The 12189-nt window shown below is 55.0% G+C and overlaps 6 protein-coding genes across 6 annotated transcripts; all 6 read right to left on the minus strand.

Annotated features, from left to right (window-relative positions):
* Positions 1-981: 981 nt before the first annotated feature.
* On the minus strand, positions 982-3140 carry DICSQDRAFT_172144 (cytochrome P450; the record flags this gene model as incomplete). The annotated part of the gene is made up of 8 exons (XM_007367874.1): positions 982-1159; positions 1213-1456; positions 1527-1701; positions 1945-2063; positions 2443-2605; positions 2655-2777; positions 2830-2946; positions 3009-3140. The coding sequence occupies 8 exons, from the start codon at positions 3138-3140 to the stop codon at positions 982-984; spliced, it is 1251 nt and encodes a 416-aa protein (XP_007367936.1).
* Positions 3141-3783: 643 nt separating this feature from the next.
* Positions 3784-6630, minus strand: DICSQDRAFT_108980 (cytochrome P450). Its single transcript, XM_007367875.1, has 11 exons — positions 5893-6630; positions 5726-5836; positions 5547-5669; positions 5329-5491; positions 5187-5270; positions 5037-5133; positions 4851-4977; positions 4677-4790; positions 4447-4621; positions 4130-4373; positions 3784-4050 (listed from the first exon to the last, which is right to left on the minus strand). The coding sequence occupies exons 1-11, from the start codon at positions 5974-5976 to the stop codon at positions 3867-3869; spliced, it is 1506 nt and encodes a 501-aa protein (XP_007367937.1). The 5' UTR covers positions 5977-6630; the 3' UTR covers positions 3784-3866.
* Positions 6631-6756: 126 nt separating this feature from the next.
* DICSQDRAFT_182023 (uncharacterized protein) lies at positions 6757-7754 on the minus strand (the record flags this gene model as incomplete). Its single annotated transcript, XM_007367876.1, has 5 exons — positions 6757-6795; positions 6844-7244; positions 7314-7470; positions 7535-7615; positions 7665-7754. The coding sequence occupies 4 exons, from the start codon at positions 7752-7754 to the stop codon at positions 7162-7164; spliced, it is 411 nt and encodes a 136-aa protein (XP_007367938.1). The 3' UTR covers positions 6757-6795; positions 6844-7161.
* Positions 7755-8468: 714 nt separating this feature from the next.
* Positions 8469-9221, minus strand: DICSQDRAFT_182024 (uncharacterized protein; the record flags this gene model as incomplete). Its single annotated transcript, XM_007367877.1, has 4 exons — positions 8469-8683; positions 8764-8920; positions 9001-9089; positions 9155-9221. The coding sequence occupies 4 exons, from the start codon at positions 9219-9221 to the stop codon at positions 8601-8603; spliced, it is 396 nt and encodes a 131-aa protein (XP_007367939.1). The 3' UTR covers positions 8469-8600.
* A 477-nt stretch (positions 9222-9698) lies between these two features.
* DICSQDRAFT_89461 (uncharacterized protein) lies at positions 9699-10514 on the minus strand (the record flags this gene model as incomplete). Its single annotated transcript, XM_007367878.1, has 4 exons — positions 9699-10017; positions 10088-10137; positions 10199-10395; positions 10455-10514. 4 exons carry the CDS (start codon positions 10512-10514, stop codon positions 9752-9754), a joined length of 573 nt encoding a protein of 190 aa, XP_007367940.1. The 3' UTR covers positions 9699-9751.
* Positions 10515-10858: 344 nt separating this feature from the next.
* Positions 10859-11942, minus strand: DICSQDRAFT_182026 (uncharacterized protein; the record flags this gene model as incomplete). Its single annotated transcript, XM_007367879.1, has 5 exons — positions 10859-11151; positions 11216-11505; positions 11582-11742; positions 11807-11827; positions 11888-11942. 5 exons carry the CDS (start codon positions 11940-11942, stop codon positions 10938-10940), a joined length of 741 nt encoding a protein of 246 aa, XP_007367941.1. The 3' UTR covers positions 10859-10937.
* Between the last annotated feature and the right edge of the window lie 247 nt (positions 11943-12189).

The raw sequence follows: 12189 nt of genomic DNA on the forward strand, positions 1-12189 counted from the left end.
CCAAGTGCAGATTGAGCGCTGCAAACGTTATGATCTCATACTGAAACAGCCTTTCAGTCGTCCTCGTTGTTCAGTACACCCTCTAGTACATCCGTCCGTCGCAGTTGGACCAGTCGAGGGTTACGCCCTCACGCCATACGGCGTCTGCATCCATCTTCCCCTCTTACCACTCCAGCATTTTGTCTGTTCTGCAATTGAAATCAGCCTCTTGCTCCCCGCACGCTCCTGGCAAGTGAACACTCCGACAAGCCGGGGTAGCTCCTCGGCTGTGTTTCTTAGGCTAAGTTGCCTCAGGGCTCTATGTGGTGACAATCTTAGACTCGGGCACTATGAAGGTCACCGTACGACCTATCGGTGTTCCCTTCCCCGAACACAAGCGTCGCCCCAGTCTCTACCCTGGAACCTATGGATGAGAGGCATTTCCGCATCATCACTCACGTGGTGTAGGTATGTATGCGAGGCTACTCTGTCTTCTTCCAAGAATCAAACATCATGCTCGAGTTACGAGCGCAGGGAGCTCAAGTACTGGATGAATGGTGGACACGTCGTTCTTCTGCTATCGGGTGTGGTACGACGGACGTCAACATTGTGAGTGACAAGCGGACAGGACGACGAGGTGTACTTGCATAAACGCTCATGATGAACAGCGCGCCCTCGGCTCGGGGGAAAGGGGGGAGGGGGGCAGGCGTTAGCCTTGCTGTCCCTTCTATTCTTCAGCATTGTGTATCTGATCAGCTTCTGAGATGAGTAGGATCTTCTCAGTTCCCTTGTTTCTCAGACATAATTATACAGTTTCGACGATACGGGGCTGAGGTCTTTGTAGTGGACACCTACTGGTAGCATGTTCAGCCGACAATGTCAGTAAATAGCCCGCCCTGTGATTAGTGGCAGCAATCTGAGGTCATGTAGTATCATCGGTACATGTTATGACACGCTTCATATACACCAAGGCTGAATCAAGGGGAGCAACACTTAGTGCTATCAAGGACCCCGAGGCTCTCGGCGTCTGAACAGAACCCTCCCGCTGGGATCAGGACTGATATCAATCCCGAAGTACTGGTTTTCCGGTCGCAGGCTCCCGTCCAATGCGATGTCGTAGTTGACCAATAGGTAACTCATGACTGCCTTCAGCTCCATTGAGGCAAAGAACCTTCCGGGACTAATCACAGATATCAATGCATATAGATGCTGTGCAACCCCTAGAGAACGTACCAAGCATGCTTTCCATGGCCAAACGGTAAGTATTCCCGGGATGTGGTCGCCAACTGATGCTTCAAGTCCTCCCCGGGAACCTCACGCATGCGCGCAAATAGGAAGGGGTCAAACTGGTCCGCTTGCTCATAGTTGTTGTCGTCATTGTGCACGGTACATTTGTCCGCGACGATGAAAGTCCCCTTGGAGAGGAAGGTCCCATCGTGCAAAGTGACATCCTTCATGGCCTTGCGCGCCAGCGAAACTAGGCACCATATAAGCAGGTCGGTCTGTCGGCTGTCACCGTGACGTGCAGAAAGAACTATGAGACGTACTAAGGAAAAGCCCGTTCACGCGCTGAGACTCCCTGAGGAAGCTGTCAAGCTTCCACAAATTATTCATTCCCCGTTTTGTCCACCCGTCAGCTGCGATTACAGACTCGATCTCATCCCGAAGGGGCTGAATAAACCCTGGGTGCGTTGCCAGGTCGTACAAGGCATGTGTAAGGCTCTGATGTAATGTTCATTAGGCTTGCGTAACTGTATGCTGTCGGACAGTACTGACGTTCGAAGTCGTATGGATTGCACCGAAGTTGGTGAGATGTAGCCTTGTCACAATTCTTTCTTCGGGGAGACACCTGAAAACGGCGTCCTCCAAGGCCCATTAGAGAAAATCTACCTGATTCAAGGCCGAAGGTCAGATGTGGCCTCAGAGCCAGGATCGATGCAGGCGTTCGACTTCGATACAACTTACTGGCCTGTCTGTCCAGTCCGCTCCGTACTCCTGTAACTTTGTCTTCCGCTCGTCAAAGATGGGCTTGAGGATTCCAACCGTCTGTTGGATGCTCCGACGTGCTCCGCTAATCCATGGGCCTACGAGACTGATCATATGTCAGAACGGTGCGGGACCATGGGAATCGTGTTCGGATGGCACAACTGGCAGCAATACATACGGCTTCATGAAGTTCGGACATTGGAGCAGGTGACTTCTGTCTTGCATAACGTTTGACGTAAACTGGATTGCGGTTTCAAGGTACACCTGGTCACGACCTACAGATTTCATTGAACTTTAATTTCGGAGGAGCCAGAATCCCGTTATGCACGCCTCGCACAACGGAAGTCCAACAAAAGCACGGCTGCTGACGCGCGCGACGATCTTGCACATCACACTTAGGACGTCGACGCTGACCCATTCTGTCAAATAGTGCATTTGTCATTGCGTCACCAGATGATGTCGAATTGTACAACGTACCATCACCAGTGCATGGAATATACTCAGGGATCGCTAACGCCAATTCTTCCGCAACAGCAGGCATAACGACGTTCAATGACCGCGTTAGCTGGTCGCGGATAGCGTTGACATGGAACCGGTCACTCTGGGCAGTGGCGCCAATGGTGTGTTTAAGTTGAAGGAACTATCGAGTAGTGAGAAACCAGGCAGTACACAAGAGCTCGCAAGCTCACTTCGTCAAGGCCTTCGGCAATCGACAGCTCCGGGTGACTTTTGATCTCGTCAAGGTGTTTAGAGTCGCTCACAACTACTATCCATCGACCCATGAAAGCGACTTTGAAAGCTGCACCTCGGTACTGTCACATTATTTGAGACCTTCACGATCATTGCCGAAACTACTGGACGTACCTTCTCATGGCCAATAGTGAGCAGTTCTTTGGCATTTCGAACGAAGTTGAATGCCGCCAGATTAGGATAGAATATTCCTGGCACAGAGGGGCCTCCAACAGTCGGGATAGAACGAAGCTGAGGACGTATATGTCAGTGGATTGCGGAAGGCGTCGCCGGAACGAACGGCATATACGTACCGGGTCAAAGCGCCGACGCATTAGTATGTAAGCTGTAAATGATACTGCCAAGGTCCAGAAGATGCTTCGTAGATCGTCCATTGCAATGTACAGGAGAGTAGGGCTCAGCCGCGAAGACAGTGGTGGGGGCATCTTGGCGACTGTCCAAGTCGCGTATATAAGGTAAACATCCAGTACACGATGCCTGATGACATAATTGGCATTACAGTGCCAGAAACACCAGATGCGGGAATAAGCCTTCCTGAGCAGCACTAGCACGACACGGATGTGGAGGAATAGCCGCCGTTGGCTGCTTACTTTGGCTATGAATGAACCATCTGGACAAAACCAGGCGAAGACGGCAACACATCTTCTCTTAAGGGCTGGTCAGGAGGCCTCGAGTCGCCCCCACTATACAACGTGAACGATCCGATGCCTGCAGGCGTGATGTTCGGAAGTACTGGGTCAGCATGATGTCAACTTGACTGTTATAAGTGAGTGGCTTACCACTAAGGGCTTCGTCCTCCCCAGAGATAGGCTCACGGGATGCTCTTAGCGATTCGCGAATCTTATCGAGGACAGAGACACGCTAGCTATGGTCATGGCCCGAAATGTCAAGCAAGAGTACCAGATAGGAAGCAAAGCACGTTCAAGATCTCAATGGCGGGGCGACCAGATTCCAGTAGTACTCTGTACGTGATGCCAATACGCAGTGTGTACAAGGATGATGACAGGGCCTCGGGCATAGCGCGCCATTAGCAATGAGCGCTGAGCGCCCACGGCAGCCTCCGATTTGGCGCTAAACCTCTACATCGATAACTTATACTGCAGCTATGTAGTATACAAAGGATTGAGACAGTACTCATCAAGGGAGGATGCCTAATGCAACTCCAAAGTCCCGCGTCGCCTGAACAACATCTTCGCGTCGTGGTTCGGGAGTATATTCTCTGCGATGAAAATGTTATCAGGTCGGGACTGCCCGGGTTCAAACTGGATGTCGTAGTTGACTAGCAGGAACGCGAGGACGGCCTTGATCTCGTTTGATGCGAAGAATCGGCCCGGGCTAGTGTGCGGGCAAAACAACGTCAGCAAAGCCGTAATTCAAGACAAACGTACTCGAGCTGAATGACCCGGTCACGTACCAGGCGTGGGCACCATGACCGAAAGGTATGTACTCCACCGAGGTATGGACAAACTGATGTTTTGTGCCTTGCCCGGGTGCTTCGCGCATGCGGGAGAAACGGAAAGCGTCGAAAGCCGCCGCCTTCTCGAAGTTGCCCTCATCATAGTGTGTGGCCCACGTCGCTGCAGCGACACAGGTGCCCTTCGGGAGGAACGTACCATCGCGGAGGGTGACGTCTGCCATAGCCTTGCGTGTTACGGAAACTGCGCGTAAGCGATACAAGAAAATCAGCATGAGTTGAGGACGTAGTAGTGTAGCAGAGTCATGGGGGCGTACTGAGGCTGATACCGTGGATGCGTTGTGACTCTCTGAGGAGACTGTCTAGCTTCGACATCTTGCTGATACCCTCCTTCGTCCAGCCATCGACCGCGACTATTGATTCAATCTCATCGCGAATAGGTTGGATATATTCCGGGAAAGCTCCGAGGTCGTACAGCGCATGGACCAAGCTCTAGAGCAGAGTTGTCGATCAGACAAAGACTCTGGAAACAGACTTCGGAACGTACGTTAGATGATGTGTGAATGGCCGCAAAGTTGACCAAGTGTAATCGCATTGCTACCCTCTCATCTGATAGATTCCGAGGTACCGCTTCATCCAGAACCCATTGCAAGACATCTTTCTGTTGGGTACGAAGGACTCAGCTGGGGCCGCGGTAGTTGCTCACAGTAAAGTCGCTTACGGGCTTGTCAGTCCAATCAGCTCCGTACTCCTCCATCAGTGCTTTGCGCTGGTCGATGATGGGTTTTAAAAGCGGGATCGAACGAGCCACGCTCCGCCGTGTCGAACTCGTCCAAGACATTACAGGTCTAATAGTGGTATGTGAGCAATGCAGATGGCCAAAGTAACAGGGAACATGTGTGCCCACGTTCTTAAGAAGTCCGGCATCTTGCTCATGGTCAGCCTATCGTTCACGACATCCATGGTAAAGTCAAGTGCGATTTTGAGATAGTCCTCGTTGCGGCCTGCACAGAAGCGTTATTACCGGGTATCGAGGTCAGCGGTAAACTATGCTCACAAAGGGGCTGTCCGACGAAGATTCGACTGCTGGCGCGCGTTATTAGCTTCTGCGAGACGTGTGATACGTTCACGCTGACCCAGTCTGGGAACGACAGTCACATTCCCATAGGCGGACAATCATTCAGCGCGGTCACACGCACCACTGCTAGTACCGGGGATACATTGGGGGAGCGCGATGGATAGTTCCTCAATGACCTCAGGAAGAGCCGAACCCAGAGACCGCGTCAGTTGATCTCTGATGATGGGAACGTGGAAGTTGTCCCCCAAAGCGTCGGGCCCAAGAGTATGCTTCATTTGAAAGATCTAGTCGACGCCGATGAGCGCTGAACACGTCTATGGAACAACGAGGGACACATACATCTTCGAGGAATGTGGCAAGAGACAACTCTGGGCGTTTCCTGACCTCGTCTACCAATTCCGAGCCACTGACAATGACCAGCCACTGATCTAGCAGCGCAACCTTGAACGTACTGCCCCGGTACTAGAATGTTCAAAAGTCAGACCGTATACAGCACACGTAAGGTCCATGCTAGTCACCTTCTCGTACCCCTGAACAAGCAGATCCTTACTGTTGCGCAGGAAGTTGACAGTTGAGAGGATTGAAAGACCAGGAATGGAAGGACCCCCCACGGTCGGAATGCGACTCAGCTTTGAGGTGGTCAGCAGTTGTCGCATCGGACGCACATAGGACACGGGCAACGTACTGGATTCAGGCGCCAGCGAATGAATAGGAAGCCCCCACCGACAGCCAGAAAAGCTAAGATAGCGTTCAACGAAGGGATCTCCATCGTGGAATGGGGGGTGGACGTGAGATATGTTGTAGTGTCTGCCCGGGGATATATGAGGGCAATCGACGCCGCCTAATACCGCTTTCGTTTCGCATGAATCATCCAGGGATGGAAAGCGGGCGTAAGTCGGGCATTCACCCCACCGCCTGCCAGAACCGCGCGCTAGCGGCTGAGTCTATCTGGACGGCAGACGCGTTGCAGCACGGACGTGGACGACTGCGTAACGGTGTACTCCTGTCTTGTCGTTGAGGCTGGCACCTCCCATGATATCGCTCCAATTCTTCAACGTGAACCATGAACCTTCTCGGATCGCTGTGGGGACATCCATGTCGACAGAGAGGTTTCGCCTCCAATGTCCTTCATGGTGATCAGTGCTGAGATCGCCGCAAGTGCTTGAGGCGTGAGTGAATTCGTGGGCGCGCCGGCAGCGCAGCCTCCGAAGCGTCCTTCCACCAAAATCCGGAAATATGGGGCGACGTGCTGCAAGAGCACCGTGATGCTCCATCCGGCTCAGGCCACAAATTGGCCATCTGGGAGCGACCGTATATGTCAGCCTGGACGATGACTGTACGCCTCGTATACTCTAGAGCACTCCGGCCTTGCTAGAGGACATTTGTTTATGGTGAGGGAAGCGAAGATCGACGGCTGAGCGGCGCACACAAGGGATGAACGTTTGAACTGACGACGGAGAGTGATACGATTCAGGATTTTCCTGAGGCGCTTATTGGGCTTCTTTTTACGAGACGCCTCCGAGTCGCTTACGAACCTTACCACTATTTGCGATCATATCGGCTAGTAGCTTGCGAGAAACCTGCACATATGTACTCTCTCCTCAACATATGATATGACTCATCACTATTTATGTACCTGTCAGCAAGTCATGCTGAGACCCGAGCGACCTGGGACTCGGCGCCACTCCGTGCGTTCCTGCGGCGGACTTCGTCGCTCTACCAAACTGACGGCAGTCCCGAATCGCGAACGCTACCGAAGCCAGACGTGGCGATAGTTCCTGTACTGATAAAAGGTTACAAGATATGATGAGCATAGAGAACTTGAACGAGCGACGGGCCAAGCCAAGCAGCGGTCCCCGAGGTCATCTTCAACCCAGCGAAGTCGGTACTAAACCTTGAATTACGGAGATCCCTCCCCCCAGCTCATAAATACTCCCTCGAGAGCGGCTGTGGCTCAGAAGATCAGGTAGGCGAGGTCAGTCGACTCCCCGGTAAAGATGACGCTCCCATCTCCGTCGACCTCCTCCACGACGAGGTCTATGGGCACACGCACACACGAACACCAACGTCAATCCTCTTCTCGCTACAAGCGCGGAGAACGCATACCGTAGAAACCCTTGACGAACTCGGCCGGGACAGGCAACGACGTGCTAATAAAGTCCGGGCGCGCGCTCTCGAACGGGATATTGTCCCCGATGAGCGTGGAAAAGGTGGAGTTCCTGAGCGTCGTGCGCACGAAGGACGTGCTCCCGGCCGTGTGGGACTGTAGCGGAGAAAACGACCCGTCAGCGGCGTGAAGTGACTAAATTATTGAAGGAGGGTCTGACCTCGTCAGCGAACTGGAACTCGATCGAGGGTCCGATGGGGTCGTCGGAGAGGGGGGAGACGATCGTCTGGTCGGCGCGCGTCTACAAGGCTGAAGGGCGGCGTAATATGTATGTTAGGCAGAGGTCATACAGCGATCGAGCGAATGGACGTACGAGTCGCCGTGGCGAGGCTAGCAGTGGCAATGGCGGCGGCAGCAAAGGAGAGGGCGGAGAAGCGCATCTCGGCTGCTGTTCACTGGACGACTGAAAGCGAAAGAGGAACAGAAGAGGAAAAGACTTCAGACAGAGGAATGGAGAATACGGCGAGGTTATGCTGGCTGTATATATGCCATGTTCGCCGGGGATGGAGGCCTGCATGTGCGGGCGGCGCACTGCGATCATAGCTTGGCCACGGCGAACGTGGGCGGCCCGACCTTCTTCTTCCTACCAGCGTAAACATCACGTCTTAGAATGTATGGCATCGCCGTAAGTACGAAACTCGCGCAGAGCCGGACAGTGATGACCGCTAGCAGTTGAGTAACCGCCCGCAACCATCTTCGGGGACCCCCGGTCGATGATTGGATGCGCAAGAGCTCTCTCACCGCCACCGTGTCCGTGCAAGAAGCGCTCTCCATACCTGGTCATACCCCCAACGGACCGAGAAAAGCTGTGTCGGACAGCACGAAACGCGGTCCGTTTCGCGGCATGTCGTACCCAGATGACACCAAGTACGGACTCGTTCGCCGCGAGCGCATACACGGCAAGCATGCGGCGACAATGAGCTCGCGATCGGGTACAACACCGAAGTTCTGAAAAGCAATGTCATCATATACATAAACCAGAGCCAGGATACGGCACATGATGCATGGTGGAGTAGACGAAGTTGTGAGGGCGACTCCCAGAACTGTGGTGGAATCCGAGAAATCACTGGGCATTTATTCACGACGGATCTTCAGCAGTTTCATAAGACTTGAAACGAGAAGGCCAAGCGGTGGCCTCCAAGGCCGTCTCTAGCTAACTCCAGCGCAACCACCCTCCACGGGCGTTCTCCTCTCGGCCCAGTCCTTTGTTCCCCCTTGGACATGTATCAGAACACCAGATACGCGAGATCAGTCGACTCCCCAGTGAAGACCACGCTCCCATCCCCTTCGATCTCCTCCACGACCAGATCTACGACCGCGCATGGCAGACGCACGCATCAGCCCCTCCCTCGCAAACGGTAAAGGTACAGAAACGTAGAACACGCATACCATAGAAGCCCTTGCTAAACTCGGGCGGGACGCTCAAGCTCGTGCTGATGCGGTCCGGGTGCGCGTCCTCGAAGGGGACGTCGTCCGCGATGACGGCGGAGAAGGTCGAGTTCTTGAGCGTGGCGCGGACGAAGGACGTGCTCGAGGCCGTGCGGGACTGCAGCAGGACATTTCAGAACAGAAGAGCTCACTCGAGCGACTCGGAGCGACTAGAGGAGGGGGGAGACTCGACTGTACCTCGTCGGCGAACTGGAACTCGAAGGAGGTGCCGATGGGGTCGCCGGAGAGCGGGAGGATGATCGTCTGGTCCCCGCGCGCCTGCAGAGCTGTGGAACAAGAGCACCGGGTACGTCAGACGGGTATGCACTGAGCAACGAGGGGGCGAACTCACGCGTCGCGGTGGCAAGGCCGGCGCCTGCGAATACAGTGGCGGCAAGGGAGAGGACAGAGACGCGCATTCTAATCGAATGTTCAGTAGATGGGTCCGAAAGAAGTAGAGCACCAAAAAACAAAGCAAAAACGGGACGATGAAACCGACTCAACCCTGCTCAAGGTAGATATACCTGAGCAGCCGACGGCGGCGTACTTGGGCATGTGAGGCCGTCCGCACGGCCATCATCTCGTGCGCATGCTTGACGCAGGCCAAGCAACAGACCACCACCTCTTACATGTTTTGAACCCGCGCCTCGTTCACGTATGCATCGGTGTATGGCCATCACCTGTTCGGACGGGACAACGGCGGTCGTAGGCCTCAAGCCTTTGAATTAACGTCTTGCGCTCGCTACGTATGCACCCTTTGATTGGACTGACTAGATGTGTCGAAGGAAGACCACCCGGCGGTACGCGCGAGCGGGGGTGAGACTCGCCTGTGTGATCGGCAGTCTCAGCGGTGGCCGTGGCCGCCCGGTCGGTCCCGCCGTAAGTGCGGCAGAGCATATGCAGGTATATAGTATGTCGTGATCATGGGTATGCAAGAACGAGGTACCGTCTACTCCCGCTTCTCCTTTTGTGCTCCGCTGCCAGAGCCGGTGAGCTTTTGTACGCGGAAGGCCATGTCGAACGTCATGACGAGGGGGACGAGGCAGAATGGGATATAGCTTGATAGGAGCAGGAGGCGCTGCTCAGCAGTGATCGAGATACCGCTTAGTGGGGTGGGGGATACGGGCGTGGAGAGGATGACAGCAAGGCATGGGATCGTCGTCGTCGCGGTAGATGCAGCATATATGAGCAGAAGGACATAGATGGATGTGCTCCCTACATGGCATACAAGGGCGAGGGGCAAGTGAGGACGGCTGGATTCAGAGCATAGCTGGCTGCGACGTACCGCGCCAAAGTCCACGGAGCCCGATGAGGAAAACAGGAACTTGAAAGAAACTGGTGATAGCGAGGGCAATAAGCAAGGAGGCGCAGTAGCAGCAAGACCGACGCTACGCACGCTTCGAGTAGGAGAAAACTCCGGAACCAGGTAAACGCCTTGAGTTGGCTCTCTCCGAAGTAGCCCATCGCGCTCCCAATCAAAGGGTCATTTGACATCTCTACGTAGAACTTGGGAAGACTAGAGATAAGTGCTGGCACCCATGCCTTGGGGTATATGGCTTGAATGTCGATGAGGAAAGTGGCAGGGAGATGGATCTAGGGGGAAGGTCAGCAACGGGCGCGCCGACGTTGCAAACCAATGATGGGACGCTCACAGCGAAGAAGAGGAAGTAGACGAGGTCGCGTGGGCGACTGGAGAGAGGCGTGCGGGTCATTGCGAGGATTATGGCAGTCGTAAGGAAGGCTTCAATTGCCTGCGCACACTCGGCCTGAGACTCAGAGGAGAGGCTCCACTGCCAGAAGCGGAAGCGGAAGCGCACACAAACCGAACGCGCACAGGCGTCTACACGTCGACGCGTCCGTCACACAACGTAACTTACCTCTTTCTGTCACGCGAATCGATCCGGTCCGAACGTGCTCCCAACAGCTCCTGGCGCAACATCACCCCACGGCCCGTAAAGACTCCTCACACCAAGGCTGGTAGCAACACGAAACAAGAGATTCTGTATATGGGTTTTCTACTACATAAAGACAGATCCAATCCATACTTGGGTTAAATATTACGAGCCTGTTCAGCGATACCATACTACACTGTCTGTGTGTCGATCCCGCATTCAGCGGGAGGTGCTTGACCTCGATTAGGCGGCAACGGCCTCCTCGTCAGCGGGGGCGTCCTCGACGTTGTCGCCGCTGCTGGCCTCCTCATCGACGGGGAGCGTCACATCATCGGCGCCGTTGTTGGTCTCCTCGTCGACGCCGTTGAGTGCAGAAACCGAGAAAGCGGAGAACTTGCTGGCGGGGGCCTGGAGGAGCTTCTCGCTGTTGCCAGGGGCCGCCAGCATGAACCAGCGGCTGAACAGAAGTAGAACACGCCTCAGCACCGTGGCCGCCGCCTGACAGAGAAGGAGGCACTCACGGAATGGGGAGGACGGCGAACCTGCCGTGGTGTTCTTCCCCGAACACGCTCAGCTTGAAGTCGATCCAGAGTGCCGCGTCGGGGTGGCGGTGGGTGCCGCCTTCGATCCAGAGGCGGACGCTCCCGTAGACCTCGGGGACGCCAATCGACATGCTGATGCCGCGGCTGCTGTGGAGGTCGCCCCTGAACGCGCCGCCCTTGACGGAGGCAAGGAGCGGGTACTTGATGCTGGCGGAGACCAGGTCGGGGAGCGAGGCGTTGACCCTGCGGATGTCGAGCTTGGTGGAGAACTAGACGGGGTGCGGCGCGTGCGTTGTTAGCGTGCGCGGCTGCGAGTGATAGCAGCAGGATCTGGCTGGCACTGACCTCGATGGTGACGGGCCCGAGAGGGATGCCGATGCTGGTGTTGATGTACTCGGCCTTGGTGGCAAACATCGGGAACTCGGCCACGGCGAAGACGTCGTAAGTGCGCTCGGGGAGGCCCGTGATGACAGAAGTGTGGTGGATCATGAGCCACTCGTGCACATCTGGCAGGCGTTCGGCATCAGCATCCATTCGACCGTGGGGAGTTTCCAAAGTGACGAGACGCACTGATCATCGTGGGGCAAGCCGCTGGAAGAGACCATCGTTCGTTAGCATACATCCGGCGGAATCCAAGGGAGCACTTCATACTGTATAGCTCGGGAGAGCAGGAAGTGGGAAACGTGGGCTTCGAGATGCAGGACATTGTGTGGTGCTGAATGAGAGTGGGGGTTGAGGAGTAGTGGGAGTAAAAGCGAAGGAGTGCGGTGAGCTGGCTAGTAGCGGGAGATTGTCCTGGTTGTGGGTTCTGCAGACGAGGTCCGTCGTCTGCCAGCCTTTATAGTCCCAGCTCGACCACTGAAACAATTCTCGGCAAGTGTTAGCTGCTAGTACAGGCAAGGGCTCCGGAGGCAGCGGACGCCGCGTTGACAGCAGACTAATGTCCGTTCTGT

Source organism: Dichomitus squalens (assembly GCF_000275845.1).
Source record: "Dichomitus squalens LYAD-421 SS1 unplaced genomic scaffold DICSQscaffold_29, whole genome shotgun sequence".
NCBI lineage: Eukaryota > Fungi > Basidiomycota > Agaricomycetes > Polyporales > Polyporaceae > Dichomitus > Dichomitus squalens.

What these genes read in the sequence shown, in the direction of transcription:
- DICSQDRAFT_108980 (XM_007367875.1), bottom strand. Translation starts at nt 5,976, where the DNA reads ATGGAGATCCCTTCGTTGAACGCTATCTTAGCTTTTCTGGCTGTCGGT. An exon ending in TTCGCTGGCGCCTGAATCCA is followed by an intron (nt 5,837 to 5,892) that starts GTACGTTGCCCG and finishes ACCACCTCAAAG; the next exon opens with CTGAGTCGCATTCCGACCGT. An exon ending in CTGATTGGACTGACAAGCCC is followed by an intron (nt 4,791 to 4,850) that starts GTAAGCGACTTT and finishes CGTACCCAACAG; the next exon opens with AAAGATGTCTTGCAATGGGT.